The sequence below is a fragment of the Antrostomus carolinensis genome, unplaced genomic scaffold (genome assembly GCF_000700745.2).
Source record: "Antrostomus carolinensis isolate BGI_N321 unplaced genomic scaffold, ASM70074v2 scaffold7767, whole genome shotgun sequence".
NCBI lineage: Eukaryota > Metazoa > Chordata > Aves > Caprimulgiformes > Caprimulgidae > Antrostomus > Antrostomus carolinensis.
This window is the reverse complement of record NW_010329418.1, coordinates 6,037-28,205: the sequence shown is the minus strand read 5'-3', so window position 1 is coordinate 28,205 and position 22,169 is coordinate 6,037. Positions and strand designations below refer to the sequence as shown.

Sequence of the window (22,169 nt, the reverse complement as noted above, 5' to 3'; positions counted from 1 at the left end):
TTCAGCCTCCAAAGCCTTATAACTAATGCTGACACCAGCAGTAGATTACACATACCACTTATTGGTGTTACAGCAACTGGGCACTATGGTTGCAATTCACTGGTTTTGTGCAAGTGCTCCATCGCTTGCAGTGCTCTGCAAAGTCTTTCAGCTGCAGGTCGGAGGCCGGGTGTGCAACAGCCTCCCTCTTCCTTCCTTCTTTGAAATGGCTTTGTCACCAGGACATGGAATTTCCAGCCATTTTAGGTCCTCACTTAATCTGCCCGTTCATCCTAATTGGCATAAATGACTTTTTATATTATTGCTTCCTGTCTCCTGTGTTGTTGAGAGCTCTTCTTCATTCAGCCTTACAAGTTAATCCAAGTCAGCTATGTTGTGATCTGCTACATAATTATATATTAAGATAACTCATCTCAAAATGTGGATCCACTCTGGTGATCTTATCTTCATACATGATTATCCCAACAGATGATCTCATGAATTTCAACATCTCTTCTTACACTTGTGCACACAGCAGAAGTTTCCTTTGTTGCCTCTGCTACAATATATGAAGGCACAAGTCAACAGAGGAGTCAGAAAAGCTGCCCATTCAAAACCCCGTTTTGAGTCATAGTCTGAGTTTTATGTTACCACTGCCTTAGTTCAGTGTCCTTTTCTTGCCATTGTTCATTCTTGCAAAAAAGGCTCAGAAAGACAATTTATTGACTAGAACAAGTGGTGAGATTGGCAAGAATAGAGGACTTTCCCTATCTGATCTTGGGGGCAAATATTTCAGTTCATTGTTTTTCCTTTAAGAAGGTACCAAAAGAGAGAGAAATTCTGAAACTGTGGAGAATGGGTGCAATGTTATAGAGACTTTAACTTAGCAAATAGCATGCAAAATTACATTAGTCATTTTTTCACAGAGCATATTTGCTCTAGATTTTACTGAGAATGGCACAAGTTTGGGTGCAATAGCACTTTTATATGGTACTTTTGAAAAAGGTATTCCAAAAGCTTTTCTAAGTAGAGAACGAGGAAGGAAACGATCCTGCATGAAGCAGTTCAAAAGCAAGACGGGCAGCAGAGCATTGAAGGGAACTATTCTGCAAATGGCGTGTCAGTACTTAGAGCAGATTTGATCACCAGCATTGTTGGAGAGCAGCAAGAGGAAGGCTCCTCCATAAGAGAAGGCAGTCAGGGAGCTGAGGATGGCCATGAACCAAGTGCCCTCTCTGATGCAGGTATAGCCCCACAGCACCCCACACAGCCTGTAGGACAGGTGGTGGCTGTAGCAAGTCCCACGGACAGTCCAGTAACCAGCAGACAAGCAAGAGGGGGTGGACAGGTCCCAGCTCAGTGCCAGAAGGGCAAGCAGCAAGGCAGGAGCAGCCTGGGGCAGCACTGACCCCCACTTGCCCACAGCATAGGTCAGCTTCAGTGGGGCTCCTGGGAAGGAACGCAGAGATGGAGGTCTCAGGAGAGGTGACCAGAAAAAATTAGGCCCGATGGTGCACTCAGGGTCCTGACGAGGGTATGGATTAATGACAGAATATATAAGAGGGTTTTAAATGGCAGTGGTAAAAAATTAAATGTTAGCTTCAGAAACCATTCCTATCTCACATGGGAGGACTTGTATTAACTCTGCAAGGGCAAATTTCCATGAGCTGTGCTTAGGCTGCAGCCAGCTCTCTTACACAGTAGAGATGTTTACTTCTGTCTTTGGTGGAAATGCAGAATCCAAGATATGGGAAAGCAAAAGGGTGGTATTTAATTTCAAAAATTAATGGGCCTCACTAATCCTACCCCAAAGCCTTTCATCCTTTCAGAAAAAAACATGTTCTTGCCTTGAATTAGTTAATTGAGGGCAGTGCAGTTTTCAGTGATCAGATCAAGTGAAGCACTAACCAAGGTAAAACATTTTTGTTATGCAAAGTTAAGGCATAAAGAGTGTTTCCATAGCTCCAGTTATTTAAAGCCTGTGAAACATGAGCTCTGCAAAACATAAGGCAGCACAGCCTTAAGTTTAGTCCCCTGATCCTCCTGTCAGCTGTAGATCTTTAGAGATGTGCCAAACGTTGGATTTGCCTGTGGTCATTAGGACCAACTAGTGCTATTTTTTTTAGGATCAAAAAATCATTAAAAATAGAAAAACACATTGTCGAAACATTACTTAAGAAGTGTCAGGTTGGAGGCTGATTTATTTGCACACAGAGAATAGAAAAAAAAAAAAAAAGAGAAGATAAATAGACTTCAGATTTATTTAAAGTCTTTTTATAAAACAGCTACTGAAATACTGACCTTGGAAATAGTGAGTGTAGTCCACAAACGAAAATCAAGTGATGTTGTGTTCCCTCTTGAGAGTTTTTCAACACTTCAACACTTTTCATGGTGTGTATGCAATTGCACTATATTTGCTTCTTAATTTTAACAAGATGGTAAGGATTATTTGCTTATTTAAGATAGCAGCATGAACATATTAGAAAATATTTTGGGGTAAATAATTCCCTGTGGTTAGTTTTCAATGAGAGGCCTTTGGTGAGGAGTAGTGAGGGATCAGAACAGAAGCTCTCCAGGTCTTTGAAGTCTTGCAGCTGGATGATTTTGCTTCATCTTTGCAAGGTGAGAGTAAACCTGCCAGACTCCAGTGATATTTTTTGTAATTCCACTTTTGGCAAAGCATCATGAAGAAAAAAATAGCTTCCTTCATCCTCCTTCTGGAGTTTGTCTGAGGGGTGGCTTGCAGGGTATTCTTTAGCAAATCAGGAAGTCTGTGGTAGTAAAAAGGGAGTGGTCTGGCAAAAAAGGTTGTAAGAGTTTCTCTAGTTTTCTCACACTGATAATGCTATTGAAGAGAGTAGTTTGTGTATCTTTTTCCCTGACATTTGAAAGGCTGAATGGAAATGGTAGAAATTTTTGCTTTCAACTTATAAACTTGTATTATTGTGGTTCTAAAGAAAGCTAGGGGCATCCTAAAACTCATGTGGAACTTTGATTAAGCATATCATGCAAAAATTATTAGCAATTAAAAACTACTTGATGATCCATTTTTCACACATAATATCTTAAGAGCAAGGCCTTAGAAAACAAAACAGGGCTTTAAAAGAAATGCGTATGTGTGCAGGCATATTGCTTCATACATTAGTTAACCGCTCATAGGCTTGCTGAATAAAAGTAGCTACTTGGAAAGTTGGGTCTTTTTAAGAACATCACCTTCTCAAATAATTTTCATGCAAGTTATTTCATGCCTTCAACAGATTTTGTATAACCATCACTTTATATTTCTTGCCTTCAGTCAAGCTGTGAGGTAGTATTATTTGAAATAAGTAAAAAAAAAATAAATTTCTCAGCCTTATTCAGTATTGTGAACTACATATTAATGCCACAGGACACATTCATATTTGTACATATATCCAGAAAAATAATAGTACATGCTCAAAGTGCTATGAAAGTGTCTAATAAATATGGGATTCTTCTCTGTATGGACACCTCCCACACACTGCTTTGAAATTCATTCTACCTAGAGCAAGAATTTGCAAGATTCTTGTTAGTTCTTTTCAAGTATGACTTTCCATAAAAATACATTTAGATGCAAAGTATTATTTAGAGATTTTACGCCAGACTGTCCCTGTTTTACTCATCTCCCAGGTAAGAAATGTTTTTAAAAATCTTGGTTATAAGGGAAGTTTTATCCAGAAAAAACACCAGTTTACTATCCATATGGTGCAGTTTATTCTGTCAATGTGAAAAGATGTTTGTTGTGGTGCTGATCATTGTCTTGATTTTTGTTTCCTAAGGAAGCGTTTTATGCTCTGTCAGTTTGTCTGTCCACACCTAATCTTTGAAACTATTGACCAATTTCATTCTAATTTTATAAAGTAGGAATCTTGACAATGTTGACTTACAACAAGTTCTGTGAAAATCTGCATTTGACTCAAGTTGAAAGACACAGGTTACTGCCTCATGAGGGCCTTTCATTTTGAGAGGCAGAAGCTGCTTGGGTAATGAGTAATCTCTCAGGCCTAAATAAGCCATGAACTCTTTCCTTGTAAGAAGTGGGAGAGATGTGGAGTGAAATGAAGAAGGCATACTGGTGAGGACCTGGGGATCTAGGACAGAAGTCAATAGGATGTCAGGTTTCTTCAGTTCCACTTTTTGGAGATAAACCTGTTTAAGTATAGTATACTTAAAAATTATGCAAAGTAATATTACAGACATTGCCTTACAGATAAGTAAACATTGCTAGTTTATAAATTCTTGCATTGCAAATCTAGATGGTAGATATACCTTTAAAAATTGCATTGGTACATATGTGTTTCAGGAAAGCTTCTATCTCAGGACTATTTTCTGAGTCATAAAGTGTTTGGTTTTTTAAAAAAAATTTTTAGAAAATCTGCCTGTAATCCCTTATCTACAAAATAAATACACTTTTCAGACCCCCTACAAATTCCTTCTGGTGAGCTGAATCACAATTTTGTTGAAAAATTTTACATTTAGAGACTCATGGTTCTTAATGTCCAGTGCCTATCTAGATAATAATCTGAGATGCTTTCTAGATGGACATCTGAGGATCTCAAAAACTCCTGTTTGCAAAAGTCAGTAAGACAAGAAGAGCAGATGAGATTTTTTGGGGTTTTTTTTTTCTGGTTTGTGCAGCTATCTTTAAATCCAGGTAATGTAGACTGTACGCTAACCCTTAGCACACACACTGTTGACTTAATCGATCCTAAGAAACCAATAAAGACCTTGGGATAAAAACTCTTTATGTTTTCTTGGCATTTAGATAACAGTGCAAATCCCGGCAGCTAAACCAGCTTCAGGTATATGGGTGTTTTTTTGACCTCACATGACCTTCTGCTTTCTGTAGTCAGCTCTGAGCTGTCCCTGATGCAGCTTGCTGAGCAGAAAGCAAGTTTCATGCAGGAAAGTGTTCAGAGCGCTGCAGGGATGCCAGCACCAGCTGATGATGCTGGATGCATGCAGCAGGTCTGGCACTCTGAGGGAAAGACTGCACAGATAGTGCATGTGCAAAACAGATCATTCTACTTAGTTTCATTAAATCTGGTTACTCCCTAAGGAAGGGGAACTAAGGCTATCCTTGCCTTTAAATTTTTAGAATTAATTCCTCCTTACAGGTTTCCTGGTCTGTAGCCTGATGGCACAACAGAGCAGAGTCAATGCCACTGCCAGTGACAATGACGGGGGGTGTTCACAGAAAACTCTTTTGTCCCTCACATTCAATGCATCTTGTGTTTGGATTTAGTAAAATGCAACAGATGAAGGTTACGTTACTGATTCATACTCCAAAAGCATCTCTCAGCCTATAGATCACAGCACTGCATGTCCTGAACTCAGGCAGAGCTGTCTGTGAAAGGGGAGAATGGGTGAGCACACAGTGTAGGCAGTTGCACCATGAGAGGGGGGCCACTTTCTCAAAACAGACATATGGATGAATTCTTTTTATTTCTAAAAATATATTCTATTTTTTTTCCTCTTTATTCTTTTGGTTTTGTCTGTGGAAGCTAAGGATAAAGTTGTAGTCATATAAGAAAGCAAAGGGAAACAAACTTTTAAAGCTTTTGGGCAGTTCAGATCTGAATCTGAACTTTTCAGCTAGTTCTCTTCATGCAATAAGCTGACTTAATATAGGATCAAATCCCTTTCCCTTGAATTTGGGGGTGGGAGGGGAAGATTAAATAATTTGGGTTGAAGCAAGATACAAAGCAGTTTTTGTAGCTGTTCACTGCTCCATAGTCACGCATTGAGTTGTGATACCAATATGGGAAAATGCACTGCCTGCTCTGATTTGTTCTGTTTTTCCAGTGTAATTCTAGCTGGTTTTCCTCCCCAAACTCTTCCTCTATGACAATGTGGATTGAATGTGGTTTTTGGAGCAAGTGGAATTTTGCCAAATAAGATTTTTCCTCTCTTCTAGGGGAATCCTCCATTGCTGGATGGTGATAAGAGCTGAGCCTTGTGCACTGATGTAGTAAACAAAAGTGAACACATGTAACAAAGCGGTCCCTAGAATTTACAGCTCAAAATATCTCTCCTCATAGAAGCTAAAGATATTGATTTTTGTAAATGAGTTTTAGTTTTTACAGACCAGGTCTATTAGATCATCTGGGAAACTTCCGTGCTGGCTGATGGCTGCATGGTTCCCTCTAACTGAGCTCTGGGTACCAATGTCACAGAAACATTTGTAAACAAAGATTATGCAACAACAAGAAATCACAGAGAGTACTGGAGCATGGAGTCAAGTTTGGAAGTGCAATTTCCTTTCCAAACAGCAGCTGTTCTGAGAGCTTACACTATTCTGTTCTGTCCTGGAAGAAGCAGGATGATTCTCTTCTCACAAGTCTGAGAGTTTAACAGGCTGCATATAAAATCCCAGGGCTCATTTATAACCAGGCCACCCAAAAGTTTTAGCTCACTTTCATGTCAAATATATACTAATGTTTGTACAGTTTAGAAAGTGCTGTACCATCTCGAGCAGGGAAAGTTATGGATTACATTGAGAGTTTCTGGATTCTTCAGGATGGTACAATGAAAGCTATGATCCAATAGAGATACTTAGTCATACTGTTAGGGATTTAGGAGGCTACTGTGAACTTTCTGGTTCTTCTGGGGAAGAGCATTTGCTCTTCAACATAACTGCGTTGTTTGCTAGAGTTGGTTCCCTGGATAGTTTGATCAGGAATTGCCTTTTCTTTTGGGAGTCATCTTAAATGCTTTTTATAATATTGTCCTCCACCTCCCACTCCCAAAACATCAGAATGTGTCTTTAGCAGGAGCATGGCCAGCGTGGCTTTAAGACTGAAAGCTTCTGTTGTTGTTTCTGTTTCTTGGTGGTCTTTCTGCATCAATATTAAGGACACATCAGTCTTGAGGGCTAATGACTAGAGATTGCCTTTATGAGGAATTCTCCTGCAATATTCTTACAGTTGCTGTCATGTGCTAACCTCAAGCAATACATCTGGCTTACTTGTATGATAAATGCTTTATTTCTCCTTCCCTAAATAGAGTCAAACTACTAGCATTTCTTACAAATCAGTCTAAAGATTTATTTGTGGTAGATAAGTAGGGAACTAATCAGTAATCTATTCCATCAGCTTCAGCTACAGACATCTCAGCTGCTGCTCTGTCACTCAGACTATTGCAAACCAGGAACAGCCCCCCCCAGTTCAGGAACCCTGTCTTCATCTGTCCCCTCTTGATTTGTTTCAAGTTTTAAATCTCCCCACCTGGCTCTTAAGCCATAATTAAGGCAATTAGCCTCTGCCTCCCAGGGCTAATTGCTAACACAATCCAGCTGATTTACCTCCAGAGGCAATTTATAAAGCTCAGCAAAGAAAAAATAAAAAGATTGCTGCTACAAGCGGGTAGAGACAAAAGGCAGAAAGGAAAAGTAAGAACAAGCTGCTCCGTTTTTCTGTAGTTGTGCCCTATACTTCTATGTAAGTAATATGCTCCTCACTTGCTTATGCAACAAATTTGAGTGGTTCCCCTGTTGTGTTCCTACCTTTCCCCAAAATAAATGGATTTGGAACATGTCATCTTATTTTGGGATCAGTTGTACATGACTGTTCAGTACCAAACAGATTATTTTGGGTTATGTGCATGTCATTAATCAACTGGCTTTGGGTTTTGCATGAGTGTCTCTCAATATGCTACCATTACTGTCTTTTTTTCTTCTAACCTGTACTTTTGAAGATGTAAATGATTGGTCAGACTCTCATAATCAGAAAAGAAGGAGTCATGGGAGTGTCTCCTTCTCCTCTGTTCTGGCATATGACTGTAGTGACTGAGCAACACAAACTGGAGGAGGGAGAGCCTAAACCTGTCTCAAATGATGGAGACAGGTGAGTTGGAGTTCCTTTCTCCACTGCTTCCACCAATTGTTTTTTAATCTCCTTCCAAACTTTTGCACTTCTGCCATGCTCTGACTGGAAAGGAGAAAGGTGGGAGAAACTCTGAAATGCAAATGTGTAGGAATGAAGTAGGAAGAGGAAATCAGCACAGGGAAGAGCTTATGATAAATTCAGAAAGAGCACACCAAAAAAGGTCTGTTGTTAAAACATTTTTCTGCCTCATCCCGATCATCATTTTTAGTTCCTCGTTATTTCCCACTTCTGTGCAGTGTTCTTCTTACTCGTAGGAGTTAGGATAACAAATGCTGCTCTTCCTTCCTTATTAGAAAATACAGGTCCACAGCTCAGCATATAACTATGGGTTTAATAAGCCCAGCTGCTGTGTAGCCTTAGGCAGACTTTATAGGGAGTTGCTGAGTTCCCGGACCTCAAATAGCACTCTTTTGCCAGAGTCCTGGCAAGGATGGGACAGAGGCATCCTTTGTCTTCATTGCTTTCTTTCTCTTTACCTAGTGAAGACAAATGTGCTTCTCCTTTGCTGCTGCACTTTTGACACACAAACCCTGCAGTGCTGATGTATTATTATCCTTACATCTGTCTCTGCTGTTACTGTCTGGAAGTTTGTTTAGAGACTTTGTACAACCTGGAAGCCTCTTGCGTAGCTTCCATGTCCAGCTTTCCCAGGATACACAGAAACAGAGAAGCAGGGTGAAAGTGCAAAAAAATAAAATAAATTCTTATCTTCTGACTTCCTGATATAACTTGAACTCTTTTGCCTGTGAACATGTTTGCTCCTTGGGAACATTGCTCTGCAGGTAGAAAAGGCTTGCATATAGCTGAGCTGCTGTGGAGGAGTACAAAACTGTCATAGTAAAGAGTGAGAGGAAGGAAAACGTGGTGGAGTAAAGGAGCAATTGCAAAGTCTTTAGGTTCTCTGTGGTTGTAGTTCTTTTAGCAAGGGCTATACCTATAGCTGACAGTTGTAGACTCGAGATGTTGTTCACAAATAAGCACACAATTTCCCAGTGTAAATTCACGCTTTGGGACTTGAGAAAATAGCCTTATGTTTCATGTTTGTAATTGAAGAAGAAAACAGATTATTGAATCCTTTTGGTGTCACAGCTGAAATTTATGGCAAGAGGAAGCAGAGAGAAATTTAGGAGGAAGATGTGAAGGAAATAGTATGAGAGCCAAGAGAACAGTGCAAGAGGAGAATGAAGCAATAAGAACTAAAGCATAAGGAGTTCAAAGAGAAAGAAAAGAATGGAACATTTCAGGAGAAAGCAGCTTGGAAAAAATAGTTTAAACTGAATCAAGGGGCATTATCAGAAGGAGGATAAAAAGAACGAAGATTGTGGCAATTTTCTTATTCATTGTAGATGTTTAACAAGGGGCCCATGACTAAACCAGTGAATTGCATGTGGTTTGTATTCGCTGGTTTTTATTCCTCACTGCTAAAGTAAGGAAGAGGAATCTTCTACTTAGGTTTTCCAGCAGCAACATGCTGAAGATTAAAATGGAGCATGTGATGATGCCACATTGACAAGAAACCCTGCTCTTCTGTATTTACAATAACATTGTTTCCCCTCAAACAGATACCTCTAAGAAATTAAAACCATAGAAATAAATCAGTAAGCTTAGGGCACTTAAACTACTACTCAATAAGTTATTTCACTCCTGTATCTCAATTCCTGCTTTTGCTGACAATAACTTCATACCTGAGTCAGACTTCAGAGGTCATGACTACAGTTGTATTATTTAACAATTACTTTTGTTCTGAAAGCTAGAAGCAGTTTGGGATATTTTCTAACAATAGAGGTAGCAAAGTTGGCCAGTAAGCGGGCTCTTTGAAGTTTTGAGTTTGAAGATTGAAGTTTTGTCAGGGGTTCTGCTGTTCCCTTGCAGAAGACTTCCTATGAATCACAGAAGCATAGAATCATAGAATGGTTTGGGTTGGAAGGGACCTTAAAGATCATCTAGTTCCAATCCCCCTGCCATCAGCAGGGACACCTCCCACTAGACCAGGTTGCTCAAAGCCTCATCCAGCCTGGCCTTGAACACTCCCAGGGAGGGGGCATCCACAACTTCCTTGGGCATCCTGTTCCAGTGGCTGACCACCCTCACAGTGAAGAACTTCTTCCTAACATCTAATCTAAACCTGCCCTCTTTCAGCTTAAACCCGTTTCCCCTTGTTCTGTCATTAACTGCCCTTATGAAAAGTCCCTCCCCAGCTTTCTTGTAGGCCCCCTTCAGGTCCTGGAAGGCCGCTATAAGATCGACCCGGAGCCTTCTCTTTTCCAGGCTGAACAGCCCCAACTCTTTCAGCCTGTCCTCATAGGAGAGGTGCTCCAGCCCTCGGATCATCCTGGTGGTCCTTCTCTGGACTTGTTCTAGCTGCTCCAGGTCTCTCTTGTGATGGGGGCTCCAGAACTGGACACAGCACTCCAGGTGGGACCTTACGAGAGTGGAGTAGAGGGGGAGAATCTCCTCCCTCGACCTGCTGGCCATGCTTCTCTTGATGCAGCCCAGGATACGGTTGGCCTTCTGGGCTGCAAGTGCACATTGCCAGCTCTATGAAACTTGACTCTTTGTTGTACCCCTGCTAATGTGCTCAGTTATATCTTACTGTTCTGTCACTTAGATGAGTACAGGCTGCAAAGGGAGGAGTGAGAGTCTTGAGACTTGCATTGTGGTTGTCATTGAGATATTCAGGTCTGTATAGGTCTTCTCCATCTTAGTTACTTCCTAAATGTGTTGCCTACATTAGAAGTTTCATTTTGAATTTAAATAGAATGAGAAGAAATTAATAGCCCAGTGTTTATGCAAATAGTTCGTAGCTCTTACCAGCCAGTTGTCTAACAATTGATCAAAGAATTGGTGGTCAAAAATGCTCACTGCCTGCCTGTAATGTGAACCTCAGTAGTCACTGAAGTATATTTCATAAGAAAAAAGTTCCCTAATCCCCATATAAACTGTCACTACTTCATTTAAAAAAGAAAACAAAAAAGAAAACACCCCTGACAAATGGAAGTCTGTGGAATCTGGAAATTGTAAAGGCTTTTGGCAAAAGGTTAAAATTTCACCCCAAATTAGAAATGCTAGTTTTCCAATAGAAGTTTTTGATTGATACATTTTGACAAAAGCACGAGAACTGCATGGGGCACTCCCAGGATCTTGGCTTCACAGAGCTATGGTAGTACCTGTAAAGCATGCTAATGCTGTCCTGCGGAGACCACTCATGAAGTTTATTTACCGTTGATAATAAGGTAGGTTTTCTTTTTTTAGTAAGGTATACTCTTATAAGAACATAACATCTTCATTCAAATCTTCTGGTTTGATTTTGGATGTACTATAGGAAATGTTTAAATCTTCTATTGGCTCATGGTTTGCAGAAACCCAGAAGTCTGTAATGGAGCTTTCCTCTGTGTCAGCCTCTGTTTCTCAAGTTCACAGAAACTCTGTCAGATCCTTTTAAAGCTTCAAAATAGCAGTGTATGATGCCAAAAAAGAAATTTTGTCTTTTATTTGAGTCTGTCACCATTTAACTATGGCTTTTTAACTCCCACAAAGGACATAGCATTTTTGCCAAAAACACAGCAGCCACATTTTGCAATATGACCAGTTATTTGGGGTTATATAAGTAGGCTTTTCCAGTATTTGGTTGAAAATACCTGTCTTTCTACATCAGTGACAGGAGATCTAGAAGTCATTAATAAAATAACTTTATAAAATAAAAGCTGTGAGAAGTAGGAAAGTCTCCTGCTCTGTTAAATTGGCTCTGCTCTCGTGCTCTCAACACTGGTGGGCCGGGGAGGACTGGACACACTTATGATCCTCCGAGAATTTTCCCCCTTCAGAATGGCTGGGGAAGGAGCAGGAGCCTTCCTGAAGGTGATGAATCAGGTAAGAAGAGATTGATTGTGGAAAAATTGGAAAGAAGCTTCTTAAACTATTACCTCTAAATATACTTCATTCTCCAATTTACTGAGAATTCTCTGTTGCGTCTCTGTTTTTACTCTCTACTTAATTTCTGAGGTTATTTCTATGAGGGCAAAATTATATACTTCAATAATGTTGGTCAATACCAGGGGGATAGACCTAGGGTAGATTGTATTTTAGCTAAGAGGAGAAAATATACCACAGGAAGATCTGTATTTCAGGGAGCCTTTCAATTATCCAAACTTCTATCTATCTGGATAAATCCTTCTGGAATGAAAGTATCTGGGTAATTTACAGTTTACTTATTGCTAATAAATGTGCTTCTGGTAAAAGGAATATGATAATATGATATAGACTGGCTAAATACTGAAAAAGAACAAGTAGATAGTCTTAGGAACAGTAACTGTTCTCCTAGTGACTACTGTAAAAACAATGCCTCTGGAGAAAAGACCATGTCAAAGATAATTCAGGAGAAAAATATTTCAATTTCTTATTTCCTATTGTAAATAACTCAACAGTTGTATTTTTGGAGCTCATAATTGTTAACACAGAGCAAACAGAAATGTTCTTTTAATATTTCAGTGTAATACAAGTTTTGTGTAAAAATGTCATGCAGTCTACTCCACAACACTTTACATGTTAGATAACACTTTTACAGAGTCAGACCTATGAAACCCTAGATTTCAGCTCTCCATTCTTTCACTAAAAGTGCTGTTATCCTCATGCTCCAGATAGAATTATACACAGTGATGCCTTCCCATTATCAAGGGTGAAATCTTATGAAGGAGGTGGAAAGGCCACTTGTGGTGTAACAAGGGGAGCAAACTGTTCATAGTCAGATGCAAAGATATAAGTAAGATGAGAAAATGTGTGACAAGTTTATAAAAATGAGGTTAATTGGATCTTGAAATAAACAGTGAGATGGTGGAATTGTACCTGAGACTTCATAGTCTTTTTTGTAATGAGAAAAAATGATGGGCAGTAAAGATCCACACACATGACAGTATGAAGGTTTAAAGGGGCCGTGTAAAACAACAGTAAAGTCTGGAAGAGAGAAAGGCATAGGATTTAAGAGGGATTGTGGAAAAAATGGCTTATTAATAATAAATAATTGAGTGTTGGACTTCTATCTATAAAAACTGAAAAAGGATTGCTTAGGATAATAGCTGAACCTTAGTTTTCCAGTTATGCCTCCTGCTTTACTGTTTGAATTGAGGAGAAAAAGATAGGAACATTTGAATTCACAGTTTCACCTCTTTTAAAACCAAAAGGGCATGTATATGCCAAATGTATATTATATTTTCTAATGTGTTATTTATATTACATATATTATAGATTTAATGTAAAAAAAAAAACCCCAAACCACTACCTTTTGTAGGCAAGTTCTGTGCAATATGGAAAACTTGGAGTTTCCACAGGAAATGAGGTGGAACTCCAAGAATCAAATATTCATTTAAAATATATTATTAAGGGGAAGATATAGGACATACATTTTCCCTTAACCTTACAGGCTTAACCTTTTAATTTTGTTTATATATCAAATAAAATGCATGCTTCTTACTCACAGTCAGTTCCTTGAAAACCAATGTGTTACACTTTTTTCAAAAACCTTGTCATATGTACAATCAGTTAAAAATGTAAATGTGAAATAAAAATTAGAATCAAGTTCTAATTCTGGAAAAAAAAAGTATTCAAAGCAATCCAACCTGGTGTCATCACAATGTTCTAATCTCTTTCTGTATCATAGGAGTGGTTTCTGTAAAAACATGTATACACAATAGCACATGGGAAAATATGCAGAAAAGCACACATAATTTGCAAGGGTAATTGCTGAAATTGTAGACTTTTGTGTATTTAGTGTTACAGGGGGAAAGACTGAGATGTAGAAAGAAAGAAAGAAAGGAGGGGTTGGAGGTACAACTGAGGGGACAAGCAGAACTGTCAGCTTTAGATTATGGTTTTATTTACTCATTAAAAAAAACTATTTAGTAACTGTTAGAGAAGTGGAATCAGATTTCTAGAAGAGACTCATGTATAGCCAGTAGAGTGTTTTCATCTGTGCCTTCCAGTAAATATAGTTTCACAACTCCATACTTTCCATGCACTGTAGAAACCTGTGCTACTCTCTTGCCAACACTTCAAACCTCCAAATCTTTTCAGCTCACATGAGTGCTGTGGTTTATGAGTCTAATGTAACAACTGAAAGAATTCTACACTATACAACTAAGTGTAAAACTATCCAACTAAAGGTAAATGTAAAATGTAATGTAAATGTGAAAAATGAAGCTTCATTTAAAAAATAAACAAAACAACAACAACAAAACCCTGCTAGACTTCCTTCAGAGGCTTTTTTCCCCTGAAAAAGTGGGGTCTTTTTTTCTGTTTTGGCATTTTTGAAAAATCATAAAGCCATGATTTTTCCAATTTTTGGTCATTTCAAATAACCTGCCTCAGCAATTAACTCTCTGGCACTGAATAACTTTTGGTCCAGTAGTCAACAACTGCCTTTGTACACTCACCAAGACAGCCAAGAGTCTCTTGCTGTCAGTTGCTGGGAGAAGCCTCCTGCAATGACTTCATGTGACATCATCCTTCAAACCATGTCTGATGGCTGTACACCAGTGTCTGAGCCTACCAGGCACTGGGCCACCATGGTAGACTTTATATTTATTAATGTTCTGGATTACTTCTGCTTCATTTCTCATAAAATAGCAGCATGACTTCTGTTGTCAACTGTGGGGTTTCTGCATTACTGTCTTTTGCATATATGGGGTATTAATTTATCTTGCAAATAAGGCATTATGCTTTTTCAGTTGTAAGCATATTAGAAATCAGTCAAGCAATAAATCAATACATATTCCATAGAAAGACCTCAAATGGAATACACTTTGGAGTTCTTTTTGAGAAAGAGTAGCTTTTTGAGAAAGTTTCAGACCAAATAAAGAACATACAGAACAGACCAGTAACTCTGGAAAACATGAGTTTCGTAGCATGAATGAATTTATTGGGAAGGGAAGACTGAGGAAAGAGGATGTGATAATAGTCTTCAAATGTCTGAAAGATTCTTGCAAAAAGGGAGGAGAATGCTCTCCTCTCCAGGTACACCTGTCCTCCATTGTGATATGTGGTAGACAGGCTTAGTACTGTTTATGAAAATCAGAGGTGGGTGTTAAGAATACTTTAATAATTCTGAAGACAGGGAAACACTGATGCAGATTGTCTGGGGGATGCATGGCATATCTGTCACTGGAAGTCTTAAGATAACAACCAGACAAGCAGTGACCTTGTTCTCTGGCAACAAGATGAACTAGAGGACACTGTGATGTCCTCCCAGGTCTCTTATTGTATGATTTGACACTTACCTTACTTGTGGTGACTTTTGTTGCTGACTTGTAATGTATTGGAAAAGTGTTGGTATTTCATGTTACAGGCTCCTGAAAGCAGGTTGCTAGGCAAGAACCTTTAATTTTTATAAAGTAGAAGTGTCTAATACTTATTATTGCAAGAAATAAATTAAAATAGTCAACTCAGAACCTTCAGAAAAGGGCAAGGACAAAGTGGCCAGAGTATATCTATCAACATCTCAGTATTTTAAAGACAACTTTATAATAATCTAAATGATTAGGGGAGGCAATACTCTTGGCCTTGACCTCATTTATTCTTGAATAATTTCTCATTTTACATTGCTGTCACTTTCTTTTCCAACACCTATTTGTTCAGCACAAAGGTTTCACTTGTGGAACACCTTGAGTCTACTAATGCTTCCACTCCCTGATTGCTTTAATCTTGCCTTTCTGTCAACAGAGATGTGTATGCTCACTCTGTTCCTTCCATGTCCACTCTCCCCTTTCAGCCCAAAGGTTTGTACTTTCAGGTGGTGAGCTGGAACCAAGAACTGATCCTGGTCTGAAACACACTGGCAAAAGAAATAAAAATAACCAAACCAAAACATTTTAACCAGGATCACTTCTTCAGTCTAGTTCACTGCAGGACCATAAAAATGTATGTGTCAAGGGGTGTACAGAAATCTGAATGAGCAGGTTCCTGTCTGGCAAAGGTGGGAGCTATCTTTTGAAAGGACAGTGCAAGACCTAAAATTAGGGAACATGTACTAAGGAAAAGTTGTCCTCTTCTGTCCTACTCCATGTTTGTTTATCACTGCAGTTGCTTAACAGAGTACCAATAGAAAATGCTTATCAACTTTTGCACAGCTGCAGAGTCAATGCAAGTTAAAAAAACAGTATTTTCCTCCCCTGCCTCAATATTCATCTGTGTAGAAATACAAACAGGTAGAAATTTTATTCTTAACTGAGCTTTTGTGAGGTCTTCCCTCAGTTTGCTGATGCAATAGCTAGGGAAAAAAACCCACCTTTTTTCCCCTGCTACTGTACTCTGTGGAGTCTTCAAATCCACAATGAATAATTATGGATTCCTGCCATGCAAGTTTCTCAGAGTATGTTATTCTCCACGGTTCATTTAGAAAGCTAAAGTTGTTCTTGAAATAAATATTTTGGAGAAGAAATTTGGCAAGGCTCTCTATGCAGTGCTTTCTTTAAAAAAAATTAGTAAATTACTATTGCATTTTTGAGAGACATAGCTAATCCATTTTGGCCTGAATCTCTTTCCTTCAAAAAAGCAAATCTCAATCCTAGTGCACAATTTATGATCTTGGCATCCAGCCCAAACATATGTACATACTGAAATCAGTTTTGCATCTGTTTAACTTTATGCACATGAGTAGTCTAATTGGATTTAGTCTGATGAAATGGCTAATGTGAAATCAAGTGTTTGCAGAACAAGGGTTTCAGACAGTAGGGTTCTTCAGGGCAGTAGCTTCTGATTACTACAGCTTTATATGGTGCCTAGCAAATGAAATGGCTTTTTAATTATCTAGAAGTCCTCAGCATACTGTATAACTGTAGTTTGAGGTGAAACAAGGAAGTACAAAAGAACAAGTCTTGCAGTCTAGGTCAGATCTTCTACTGCATAGCACTTAGACACAATTACAATAATTATAACAATTAATTAATTGTAATTTTCTTCTTTAAAAATTTTCTTCTGGAAATCTCTTCAGGATTAAGGAAAATCACTCTTCATATTCCTTCATAACCAGCTACCAGGCTGCAGCTGTTGGCCTTCTGGTAACCATTGGCCAGGTTTATACATGCTAGACACTCTGATAAGTTATAGCCATCATCTCCTTTCAGGACAGAACCATATTTTTCTGGAGCCTTATTATTCAAAGGATTCAACACCTCTTGCAAGGAAGAGTTATCTGAATGGGCAGCAATGCTGATATTCATCATCTTCCCAGAACAAAATATCAGTGTCAGGAAAAGGAACAGGGTTTTTTTTGCTGGTCTCCCAAGTCTTATCTTCCCATGCAATCTCATGTCTGCCATCCTGAACCCTGGCTAATTTCTTGCCCCGTAACTGTGCACTCATAGGCTAGAGGAAGAGAAGAGGTGATGTTGAGCTTGCCACTTGTTGAAGGTGGTTGTATCCAGAGACTGGCTCTTCTGTTTTCTTTTGATGTTTTTTTCATTCTCTCTATGTCTGCTATAAGGGTCTAGGGAATGGAGAGTGGTCTAGAGAGTGGAGAGACTCGAGGAGGGGGAAGAGAGAGGCTTTGAGATCTGATATTAGGAGCATTAGGGATTAAAAAGTGGAACTCCAGGGGATTTGTATGGTGAGAATATGGTCTGGGGAGGATAGATAAAAAAGGAAGGCTTGGAGTATGACTGCTATTAAGGCAGGGCAAGGAAATGAATGGGATTGGCTGCAAAACTGATGATGTACAGAGGACCAACATAAGATGGAAAGGAAAACAGGGAAAGAAAAAAAGAAGATGGAGTAAGAATATAAAGCAAGAAGTATACCTTAAAGATGAATGGTTTTGTTGGCCTTTCCTTCCTACCTCACTGCCCAGCTACATTCTGTGACTGATGAGAACACCTCTGGAAAAAAACCCCACAATTTTGGGAGGCCCAGAATGTAGATCAAGGCATGTGATTTTAAGTGTTTTGAAATGTATTTTTGATTGTGGCATTATGCTCCTGGTTTTTGTTGACATTTAGGCAGGAGACATCTAAGAAAAGCATGTCTGTGAAGTTCATCATGTAGCACCTGATTCAGGACTCTCTGAAGTTAATAGACTTAATATGCTTTGAAGCAAGAGAGGAAAATATTGAAATATTACAAGATGAAAATATTATAGAAATAAAATTGTGTTCTGAATTACCTAAACGTGAATCTGATGGCTCTGGTGAAAAGACTCTCAGATACTTTTGTGTGACTGAGAGAAAACTTTGGTCTTAAGTGTTAAGTTGTAAAAGGCTTCTTATTACTGATGTCTTTTTGTGGTCTGCATTTTGAAGTGTATGCAGAGGAAGTAGATAACTGAAGTCTTGATATTGCAAGGAAAAATGCACAGTATTGACTTTTGGTAATTGAAAATATTTTGCTCCTACAAGTGGATACACTTTAATGAGATGGTCATCTGATAGATTCAGCAAGGTGAATGTTCTGCTCAAGGGAAAATTCTGAATGCAGATATGCAAATAGAAAATGGTTTTACTACATGATTCTCAGAAGAGCATTCAAACTGTTAACAAACCTACACATCTCTAACTCATTCTGGGGTTTTGCAAGTGAAACTAGGTCATAATCTTCTCCATGTTTTGAATAGCTTATTGCAGCTCTTGATAATATTTCATATTGATTGAATTAGTGTCATTGTTTCCTACTTAAACCCTCTTTACATTAAAATGTGTAATTTTTAATTCTTATTACATAGGCTCCCTATTTACATCTTGGCTAATACAAAAAAGTTGGTATTTGTAAGACACTTCAGAATGTAGTACTTAAAAAAAACTGTATGGCAAAGATCTCATTAACTGTAATTGCCATAGGTAATTAATTTATTAATTGGTTTACTGAATTTGCAGCTAGTAGCTTTTTTAAAAAGTACTGAAATTAATATTATTGTGAATTCTTTGCTCTTACAAGGATTATGAGTGCTTTGTGTTCAACAAAGACTAAAAAGAAATCATGGGTTCTTTAAGTATTTGTGAAGCATTTTGGATGAGTAGGCCTTAATTCCATGGTGAATTTTTACAAACATATTATTTTTGTCTATTTTCAGTCCCCTGCACATAGCTATTCAAGCTACGACTCTGGCAAGAATGAGAGTGTAGGCAGAGGTGCTGAAGATCTGTCTCTGAATCGAGGAGATGAGGATGAGGATGACCATGATGAGCAGGAAGATCCTGAGAAGGTTAATGAATCAGATGGAGTAGAAGCTGAGCGGCTGAAAGCTTTTAACGTAAGCCTTCTTGCATTGGTTGTATTGTTTACTTCTACTATTTCTTTTACGTTGTTATTTATGGGTAAGTTTGACAATATTAAAGGCACATTAATTTGCAGGATTTATTTCAATTTTTATTTTAATGCATATTAAACTCTTGCCAACAGATGACAGATTTACTGTGCTTTATTTAGAATGTTAAGGCAGAGTGCCATCTTTACCCGTAAGGAATACAAAGCTTTCTTTTGTATGTTTGCGTGTGCGCCTGTTTGTGTGGATGTGTGAATGTGCATGTTCACCCACTGAATGGAAAGGAGCTGTAGCTAGTTTATCAGAAGACCATTCCAGTGGTCAGCTGCTTTCCCACTGTATGTAATTATGCATGAAAACACAAACAATTGTTCAAATAAAGAAAAAGTGACATTCAGTTCAATAAAATTATTAGCAATCACAGCTTATTGTTAATGGTGAAACTTAAGTAGTGCCTATTTTCACAGTCTGTTCTGGTTTATCTCACAGGTTCTGTATCCTATAGACTATTCTTTTCTTGTCTTTATTTTTTTAATCAGCCCCCCCAAAATAAACTTTTAAGGAACTGTTTGCTTAATATTTCTGGCTTCTCATTACAAAGCTCTTCAGTGGATAGAAAAAATGTCTTCCTATCAGTAATCAAGACAGAAAGCTAGGAAGAGAAGAGAGCTGCCCTCCAAACCCATCTCCTCTGTCTCCCTCTTGCCAACAGATGTTTGTCAGGCTGTTTGTAGATGAAAACTTGGACCGAATGGTCCCAATCTCTAAGCAGCCCAAAGAAAAGATCCAGGCTATCATTGACTCATGCAGGCGACAATTCCCTGAGTATCAAGAGCGTGCCAGAAAACGCATACGTACTTACCTCAAGTCCTGCAGGCGGATGAAAAGAAGTGGTTTTGAGATGGTGAGTTTTGATTTAAAACCCAGCCCTAGTTTCCATCAAAACCCCATATGCAAATCCATGGCACTATTTTGTTTTCATCTTAGTGTCTTTTTTTTGTTTGTTTATTTTTTGGTAATATCAGGTCAGAGGTTTCTTTTTCCCTCCTTCATTTTTCCTGAATTTATTCCCTTTTGTTCACTGGTTTAAAAATACTTTGAGACACTAGAGTTCACAAGATGAACTAATATGAATGTATAGGAAAAGAACAACAAAGCAAGGTATAAGGAGGGAAAACAAATTATGGCATATATAGTGACTTATTTTCTACTTTAGGTTACAGTTAGTGATTTTTGCCTGGAAAAGTCTTACAGTAAGATGGATTTTTCTTTAAAATGCCTTTGCTAACTGGATTTCTGTGAGCTCTGTAAAAATTAGATCCTGCTGGAGAAAGGCAATACTCAAGCAAATGCCCAGTGTAGTAACATCACGCTGGAAATGTTTATTTTTTTCTTGCATTTTAGCCTATTTTCTATCAGTAAAAGTTACTCATGTGAAATCTTTCAGTTGATATATAGGTGTGCAAAATACTCTAAATGGTTTTAAAACACAGACATGAAGCTTACAGTTTGAGCATCCCAATAGTTTAGTAATTGTAACTGAACCAAAGACCATGAAAGCTATGATGGTATACAACTGTCAGTGTTTTCAGACATTAATATTATAGTATTACTCAGTAGCACAAAAATGGGTAAATAATAGGTCTTCTCACCAATTGGCAGCTTCATTATCTCTAAAAAACTTTTATATTTCCAAAATGCAGGAAAGTTGGAAGAAACTAGGTGGCTACACACCTTATGTTTGATGTGCCTTAGCTATCTCTCTGGCCTTTAGATGACAATAAAATCACCTCATCATTACAAATAGATATCATTTAGTGATTAAACATATCATTATTTTTTTTTTAATGAATCACCTGCAAACCCATTGATTACATTAAAAAATTACTGGAGATGACTGAATTTTACTGTTTCTTTCTTTCTTTCTTTCTTTCTTTCTCTCTGTCTTTCTCTTCCCTGCAATCTCTGCAGAATATTTATGATTTTAATATTTTGTTTAAGATGTTAGCTGACAGTTTTAAGAACAAAGTATCAGGTTTATTTGTAGGGTAAGGCCACTATTGGATAACACAAAAAGCAAAGACAAACAATTTTTTTAATGTGTTTGTGATTCTAATCGACTGCATGGTTTTATTATTTGAAACATTGGGATAACACTTTCTGAACAATGGAAACACAGATTAAGAGAGACAGGTAGAATAAAGGACATCTGTACAGAGAAATGTGCCAAAGATTGACTGATGGTATACATGTCAGATTGCATAGCCTTCCAAAATAAAAGAAGGAAAACTAGAAAGTAAATATTTTCTAGAATACACTAAGTAGCATCAAATTGCATCTACTCACTCTGTCTGAAAATAATCCAGCAACATCAAGTTCAGTTTTCACGGTGCCAAATATTTTTATTTTACTGTACTTTCAACTGAAAATACTTACAAAATTAGCCAATGCTAGCAAGGCTCCTCACTGTTCCAATTTATGGCCTCATTACTGTCATTATTCACACTGATGAGCAGTTATGTAAACTGACTCATTTTTTGTCATCTGAAAATCTTGCACAACTGTTTTGCAATATGAATAAGGGGCTTACAGTCTGACCCATAAGAGCTAGGTTGGCTTGACTTCAGTGCACATTTGCAAATGTTACTTTCATATGAATAAAGATTGCAGGATCAAATTTATTCCTGAGAGGGGAAAAGGAGCAGAGATTACCAGGAACAGGCAAATAGGCAATCTTTATAATTTAGAAATATTGTCTATTTTTACAGTTTTCCATGTCAGTTTATGATGGGCTTTATTTCTTTTTAAACAAACAAGTTACCCTCTAAAATATTGACTTTGCTGCCCATGAATTGAAGTGACAAGGCATGGGAGCTCATGCCAAAGATTTCAGCCCTCCTGGGCCTAAAGGGAATTCTGTCCTGCTTGCCTGTTTGCAGGTAGGAAAACGAGCCAAAGACTGTCCAAAGTCTTTGGCTGATCTCCCATTTACTTCCTGAGAGAATAAGTGGTGTTTTAGGTTTGTGCCTTGAGTAGTTCTGAAA

At 38.2% G+C, this 22,169-nt stretch overlaps 1 protein-coding gene across 1 annotated transcript in view; it reads left to right on the top strand.

Moving 5' to 3' along the window:
• NOL4 (nucleolar protein 4) overlaps window positions 1–20,029 on the top strand; it is a gene marked incomplete at its 3' end in the record, with an annotated part of 34,058 nt that extends 14,029 nt beyond the window's left edge. The window contains exons 2-3 of the mRNA XM_010172550.2: window positions 18,934–19,113; window positions 19,838–20,029. Coding sequence (XP_010170852.1) covers window positions 18,934–19,113; window positions 19,838–20,029 — 372 coding nt within the window. The remainder of the gene's footprint in view (window positions 1–18,933; window positions 19,114–19,837) is intronic.
• Window positions 20,030–22,169: the final 2,140 nt, after the last annotated feature.